Genomic DNA, 7,574 nt, shown 5'->3' on the forward strand with positions numbered 1-7,574 from the left:
CTCTTTCCTAATTACAGTAATGAAGAAAATAGCATCTGGGTCAGAGACTATATAGAATAAAAGCCCCTCCCCCCGCAACTCTATTTTATAGATTAAGAAACTGGGGCCCTGAACAATTAAATGACTCTCCCAAGTCAGAAGTCAGTTTATGGCAGAGGCAAAGCACTAGTTCTCAGGTCTCCTGACTCCCACTCTGTTCTCCTGTTTCTTGGTCTCCAGCTCTCTTCAGACACACAAAGTTTGAATTCATAGTGTATGTGTGCACACAAGGCTGGTTGTGTAAAAGGACACCTACTGTGTGTCAGAGACTGGGGTTACAAAGACAAGTGAGATGGCCTAAAGGAGCTCAGACCCTCTCGGGCAGGCGGAACTGAGTAAGTCTTGTACTGTGTGGAGAGAGGGGCTGGAGGAATACAGTAGCTCTGTTGCACAGTACCAGGCAGCTACCCTCTGCCCAGCCCTGGGTATAAGCTTGTTGGAAACCTGCCTGAGGCATCAGGAAAGGAGGAGAGTGAGCTGAGTCTTCAGAGATAAGAGTAAGTTCACCAAAAGAACAGCCGAGTATGAGAAGTTTAGGCGGAAGCACCCATAGGCTCAGAGGTAAGAAGAACATGTCGGGCAAAGGGAGGTATCCACTGTGGCTGGCATGGAGAATGCAGGATACAGTGGGGAGGATGGCTGGAGATGAGGCTGGAAATTTAGGATGAATCTACATGGTATGTGTGGTTTTCTAAGGGAGAGGAACTTTGTCTTGGAGAATGGCATCCACTTTCTCCATCATTCCTGCCTCCATGGCACTCAGCTCTCACCTAGTCTAGATCCCTCAGTGCCCTGCAGCCACTTGAAGAGTGGTCTCTCTCGCCTCTCTCACAGGGAGCTCTGTACAGCAGATCGGCCTCAGTGTTCCTGTGATCATCATCAAGCAAGAGGAGGCATGTCAGTGTCAGTGTGCATGCCGGGACTCTGCCAAGGAGCGGGCGGCTGGCAGGAAAAAGGGCTGTTCTTCCCCACCCCCTCCAGAGCCGAAGCCCCAGCCTCCTGATGGGCCCAGCCTGAAGGTACCACCGCAGACTTTTCCCTCACCCTCTGTCCCCTTGTCATCATCATCTGCCATACCCTCTTCCTGTGAGCAGAGCAGAGAAGCAGAGACTCCTTCAGACCCTCAGACAGAAACGTTAAGTGCCATGGATGTTTCAGAGTTTCTATCCCTCCAGAGCCTGGACACACCGTCCAATCTGATTCCCATTGAAGCACTACTGCAGGGGGAGGAGGAGCTGGGCCTAACCAGCTGCTTCTCCAAGTGAAAGGCCTGAATGTGTTCACCTTCAGAAAGAGAGGGTGAGCAGGAAGCATAAGGTGTGATGTCTACCATCATGGATGGGGTCAGCAATTTGAAGGATGAAGAAATCTACTGTTTGAAATCCTCACCTTTCAGATGTATTTTCTTTATTCATATCCCAGGAGCATCCATTCTAAGGAACTGATCTTCGGGAAAAAAAAAAAAACAACAAAAAACAAAACAAAAAAAAGCTAAGTTATAAATGAACTGTTTGGCTGCACTGTATGTCACTTTTGCTTATTGTCATGTGAACTTGGAAATTAAGGTTACTTGTATGCATAAAAATTCTAAACGAAAGGGTGTGGTTTCCATCAGTCTGATGCTGCCCATCACTTGCACTGGGGCCTTTGTGGTTTGGGCAGTAGAGTTCAGTGTGTTGAGTGTTGCTCCTCCCGGTGTGTCTTTTGAGTCTGAGGCTGAAACTTGCTCAGAAGGCCAGACTCTCACTCCATCGGAGAGGGAAGTGGCAAAGACAGGTCAGACAGCTATGAGCCAGACAGGAATTGGGTGAGATGATTTTGTTGTTTGCGCTTGATATTGGTAGAGCTCAGAGTGACTGTGGCAGGTGTCATTCTGCAGCCAGCTGCAGCACAATTGGGCAGCTAAAAGCCTGGCCCAGGGCTGTGGGGATAATCTGGTTCTGCAGGGGCCCTGGGTGAAGCCCTGTTGACTCCTATCTATCAGTGACACGTGAGCAGAGCAGGCTCTAGCAACATGATCAGTCTTTGCTTTTCCTGTTTTTTTTTTTTTTTGGTCTCAGTTGGTTGCCAGGGTTTGCAGATCACAGTGAATTTTTCTTGGGGAACATCCCTGTTTTGTCCTAGAGTGGACATGTGGCTACATGGCCAGTTGCTGGTTAGTGTTCTGCCTTTAATGGTATTTTCTTCCTCAGAGCAGAAGAGCTGCATTTTGCTTATCAGTAGAAAGTGTGGTTTTAAAGGAGATCTTTTAAGGTGGTGTATAATTAGCAGGCCAGGTGTCCTGGTTCCAGATTCTAGCCGGGCTTTTGGTTGCCCCCTCCCATCTCCGCCTCTCACCCCTCTGGATTTTGCATACAGCCTAGTACGGTGCAAAGAAGGATGTGACTTGTTCAGCTTAGTCATATGATTTCTAAACAAACAAACAAACAAAAAACACAAAACGATGATCTTCTACTCAGGGTAAAACGATACAAAAAAAATTCCCCTTCCACCAAAAAGCCTGAAATGTTGCAATAAGTTATCTCATTTGGAATGTTTCATTAAGTTGTGTTATAGGAAAGAAGAATTGTTTTTTGATTTGTGTATAGAATTATATCCATCTGTCTGCCTTTGGCTCTAAGTCATTGCCTCTAAACATAAAACATAAAATACAATCCACACTAAAATGGAAAGTTTCTCTCAACTGGCTATATTATTGTAGTCATGAATGCTCACTAAGCTCATTGAGCTTAGAAACTAGGTATGGCCCAGGGTCCAGACTAGGCCTCTGCCTCCCAAGAGCCCTTCACTGCCTTGAGTGAGGACCAGGTTTCCACAACACAGGGCTGCTCTTTGGACTCGATGATGTCAGGCAGAAAGCAGCCATAATTTTGCCTTCCTTTTTCACTTTATAATGTAGAGAGATCTGCATTTGTCACTCTTCTGTTCTTCGAGCCATTACTCAGGGCCGGCCGAGACAGTATCCAAAACAGATCATTTGGGGAGCCAGAGTCCCTGCCTTTAACAAGTCGATCAGGGACTTGGACAAGAGGGCACTGGTGGTTAATGTTGTTACTGCCATCAGGAGAAGTGGGCTTAGCAGCTTCTGGTTTCTCATTCTAGGAGATTAGGCAGGAGAATCAATTTCTTTTTGGCCTTCTGCACTCCTCAGAAGGCTGGTGGGTTCTGGTGGGTTCTGGTGACTATTGACCTCAGCAGAAGTTGATAAGGCAGGAGGAATCTTCTGTTACCACAGTGGGTCGGTCTTTCTGGAAAACCAACTGCTGAGCATGGGTTGTTCTTAGCTGTCTCTGGACCTTGCACCCATGGGGAGCTTTGAGGGAGGACCCTTGCTGTTTTCTCTACAACTTCTGAGAGAGAGCAGCACAGTGGGATCCTAAAGGTAGTTCATACTTGAGGGCAGGAATGACCTTTCACTTACCTAGGGTCATCTGGGATTTGGCCCCCTGGGAGCTGAGGTGGGAAACAGGAGCCTAGGGAAGGCCAGTGGAAGCCTCCAGGTTTAAAAATTGCTTCTTTTTGGTTAGCCAGGGCTGTAATCATGTTGGGCCGTCCCAAGTCAGTGGCTTTTCCACTCTCCAAAGATTGGGGGCGATGCAGAAGCATCTTAAAACAGTGTTTGAGCTGCCAATTTTTTCTAGTTGAAGTATCTGCCTTTTGAGGGCGACTCGAGATTACAAGGGGGACTATCAGACCCAATCATCTTTTGAAAAATCAGGAGTGTGCTTAAAATGCTAGTGAGTGGTTGTGAAGAGTAGGTTTATTCCACAGGGTAGGCAGCGTTTCCTTCCTCCTCCAGCACTCTCCCTCCCATCCCCTTAATAAGCCTGGTCTTTAATGCTGAGGACCTCAGAAGGAGGGGGCCACTGACTAAAGTGGAGCCAGAAAGCGCCTTCATGGAGAGTGTGGCTTCCCAAACCCGGAAACGAACCTAGGGCACTGTTAGGGAAGAAGGTCTGCAGACTTACAGGTGAAATCAAACCTTTTTTCTTCCCGTGGTAACCGTAACCATTTCACCCTACAGATTTATACTTCTGGCTCCCTCTAGCATTTTTAGTTATGCCACCCCTTTACAGGGTGCTAGTCAGCAGCAGGAGCTGGAGTTCGCCGGCTTAGGAGGTGGTAGGAAACTGGCTGGCACCGCCAAACTGCCTTAGTGAATTTGGCCCTTCCCAGGCACGTGGGCGGAGCACTGAGAGAAGTGGCCCTGCCTTTCCTGGCAGGGTCTGGCCAACCTCATGGGGGCATTACTAGTTTGGTGAGAGGAGTTGGTGTCATTTATTGAATTCTACCCCCATCCGTTTTAGAAGGAGATCATGGTACAAAGCCTAGGAGAGGCCTTAAGGTTTGAAGACCTGGGTAGAAGCAAGGGACTTCTCTTTACCACCTCTGGGAGAGTCAGTCGACTGGAGAGTGTTACCTTCAGGGTCAAGGCAGTGGATTGATGGGAATAATGGAGGGTGGGTGGATTTTCCTGAGAGACTTTGTATAATGCTGAATGTGTCCAGAGGGACGAGTTTGCAGAACCTCATATTGGTATATTAAAGAAATAATAAAAAAGCACTTTAGGTTATTTTATCTTTAACCCAATTGCTGCAATTTCTTTTGTGTGTGTGTATGTGTGTGTATATATGTGTCTGTGTGTGGACACACACACACAGACACACGTATATATACTTTCCACAAAGTTTTATTTTTTGCTCAGAATAAAAAGTTAAATTGAGGTGTGAAAAGAAAAGCACTTACCTTGGTGCAATATGTGTAGCTTGACGGTCGTTGTCCCATGTGGCCCTGGCCTGGCCGTGTTTTTCTGCTCCATCAGCCCTGTACCAGGAGGCTGTCTATAGGGAAACACTATTATGCATTCTCAGCAACTGCTCAATCTATGCAAGCCTTCCCTGTGTGCCCAAGGGTGCCCCCTCAGGCTCTCTGAAGAACTGCTGCGGGTCCTGTTTTCTGCTGACTGTTGAGGCCCTTTTCATCACTTCTTGCACCCTTGCCATCTTTCCCTCCTTCACCATTACAAACTGATGCCTGAAAGGAAGGAACAGGTTGTTCCTAGGTAGAAACCTGGCACCTTCTAGACTTTTATATTTGTAATCATGTCCTTTGTCCTTAATCTTAAACACTGAGTCACTGAAACCATTGATTTGTGGAACTGCAACGGTATTGCTAGAGTTTACAATTTTCCGACACCACCAATCAGAAATATGTTTGGGGAGATATGGGAGGCAGGGCAAAATGAGCCATTTCCATACTGCTCCCATAGTGCCCCGTTGGCTCTTTAAGCAAAAAGGCCTCCGGCCTTCATTAAATCCAGTATAAACAAAGATGTTAATAATCTGCTTTATCAGCTTTTTCCTTCTCCCTCACTCCCCCCTCATTCCCCCTTCCACCCCATTTTATCTTCATTCTCAGGCTGCTATACAAAAAAAAGTTTTAAAATATACTTCAGCCAAAGCAGAAAGATTTCCATAAATTCAATATGCAAATGGTTCTGCTGTGACATAGAATTGTCCATTCCTTAATAATGGGGAGGGGGGAGGCAGCAAAACTGAATTATGCATATTTCTGGTTGGTAATGTTTAGCCTGTTTCCTCTTAGATATTTTTGGATGAGAAAGGGTTCTGTGTTTCTTCTCATGCCCTTTGGGGAAGCTAATGATCACTGTTTGGGCATTTCCCACTGTTACTCCTGTTCAGGAGAGGGCTTCTCAGTCTGCACTGAAAAATGCAAATTAAACTGGATCTTTATGTCAATGTATACATAGTACAAGCTTTTTTACTGGATGCACAGTTTAAAACCACACACCGCCCTTTTGGTGGTGTGCCTGCTGGGCCAAAAATTGGGTGATAATGTAGTGTCACTTTCTCAGCTCAATGCAGTTTCTACTTTTTCTTATGGGAAAATTTTTCATAAAACCTTTTTTCACCAAAACCCAGGGGTGTTTTTTGCAATATCCTTGTTATCCTCTAGTGGTGCCAAGTCAGAGGCCTCTCTTGCCTGTCTCCCCTGTGTCCTCAGGTCTTCCCTAGGGCGCTGTTTGACTCAACAGTCTACATCCTTTTTAGTTTTTTGGAGAATGTCAGGGTGAGGGTCAGAGTTCAAGATGGCCGTTTCCTTTTCCTTTGAACTCTTAGTCTCTGTTTTGGGAAGGTAGCTGGAAACAGGTGTTTGCCGAATCTCTGGCTCAGATCTTCTGGCCAGGAACGGCAAGACCCACGAGAGCCTTCTTTTTTGACATACACTAGTCATTGGCCGGAGGTCTTGGTGACCGTTCTTTAAATCCCAAATCATTTTATTTGGATTATGTAAAAGCCTATTAAATTCATTTAAGTGTGAAACATGGGAACAATGGACTTCCACTGAGCGATATGAAAACGTTACAGGTTCAGTACTTCCAAAGGAAGAAACCTCCAAACCCAAAAAAGAGTAAATATGAATTTGTATTTTTGAAGAATGTGAAATAATGGTGTTTGCTTAATTGCTCATTTTGTATAAACTTAATGTTGTACTTTAAAATATCTGCTAAGAAGTGAAAATTTAACTTTTTGGAATTGAAAAAGCAATATTAAATACTAATGAAATCCTAATTAAATGCTTATTTAAATCTGGTAGTATCTGTGGCATTTCTTCCCAACCCTGCTCATTGCTGACAACTTTCAACCACTTTCCCCCTCCCTAGCCATCAGTCTTAAGAGAAGGGACAGAAAGGAAAGGTCGTTCACCAGGAGAGTCTGCAGGTTTCCTTTTAATCAAGGCTCTGCTAAAAGTGTTTTGTGGGACTAGGAGCCCCCAAAGCATGAAATGGACATGTAACACCACCTGGATCCCCCATAGCAGGCCAGACCACTCTGGCAAGCACTGCTGGTCTGCCCAAATCCGGATAATCAGACTGGGTATTCCTTGGCTACATTTCAAAACTCAGCCCTGCCTTCAGCCAGGATGAAGTGGGAGTGAACCCAGCTGCTAGCAGAGCTGCCACCCCAGGCTGAGAGCCAAGTTCCGGCCGCTGCCAGTGAAGACTGGCCCCTTTACTGAAGGGAGTTGTTCAGAGTCCAGCCACCAGCCCGGGGGGGAGAGAGAGCTCAGGGCGACCGCCTTGGGGATGGTCAGGGCTCCGCAGCTCCATCGCCAGCATCCTTTGGAAAGCCACCTCTGGCGGAGACAGCTGGCTGCGGGGGCGCTCCGGGTTTGGCTGAGACGCTCTGGTTGGAACAGAAAGGAAAAAAGTGAGGCTGGGAGGAAAGGCCTTGGATTAGGCCCCGCAAGGATATGACCATATCCTTGGCATTTGGAAAGCACTTAACTTTTTTCAGAGCCTCAAGCCCAAATGAAAGGGCGGGGGAGGGGAGGTGGGCGGTAAAGAAGTGGGGACACTTTCACCTTCTAGGGGAAGCTAGGATTTAGCAAATCTAGCCAGTGGGCAATCCCCACCTCCCAGGCCCAGCTCGGGGTGGGCACTGACCCCGCCACCAGCCGGCTCCGGGCGCCGGCGGCCCAGCTGTCGCAACATCTCCTCGCAGGCAGCGCTG

The 7,574-nt window shown here is 46.9% G+C and overlaps 2 protein-coding genes across 4 annotated transcripts in view; one reads left to right on the forward strand and one right to left on the reverse strand.

The window, feature by feature from the left end:
• The window catches only part of MTF1 (metal regulatory transcription factor 1), a 34,743-nt gene extending 32,694 nt beyond the window's left edge, over positions 1–2,049 (forward strand). For all 3 annotated transcript variants that reach the window (XM_006924219.3, XM_015598905.2, XM_015598906.2), the window contains exon 11: positions 874–2,049. In XM_006924219.3, coding sequence (XP_006924281.1) covers positions 874–1,304 — 431 coding nt within the window. In that variant the 3' untranslated portion in view covers positions 1,305–2,049. The remainder of the gene's footprint in view (positions 1–873) is intronic.
• A 4,722-nt stretch (positions 2,050–6,771) lies between these two features.
• The window catches only part of CUNH1orf122 (chromosome unknown C1orf122 homolog), a 1,181-nt gene continuing 378 nt past the window's right edge, over positions 6,772–7,574 (reverse strand). The window contains exons 3-4 of the mRNA XM_006924220.3: positions 7,508–7,571; positions 6,772–7,247 (exon numbers count right to left, since the gene is read on the reverse strand). Of these exons, the coding sequence (XP_006924282.2) occupies positions 7,152–7,247; positions 7,508–7,571 (160 nt within the window). The 3' untranslated portion in view covers positions 6,772–7,151. The remainder of the gene's footprint in view (positions 7,248–7,507; positions 7,572–7,574) is intronic.

Source organism: Pteropus alecto, unplaced genomic scaffold (genome assembly GCF_000325575.1).
Source record: "Pteropus alecto unplaced genomic scaffold, ASM32557v1 scaffold39, whole genome shotgun sequence".
In the NCBI taxonomy this organism is placed as follows: Eukaryota; Metazoa; Chordata; class Mammalia; order Chiroptera; family Pteropodidae; genus Pteropus; species Pteropus alecto.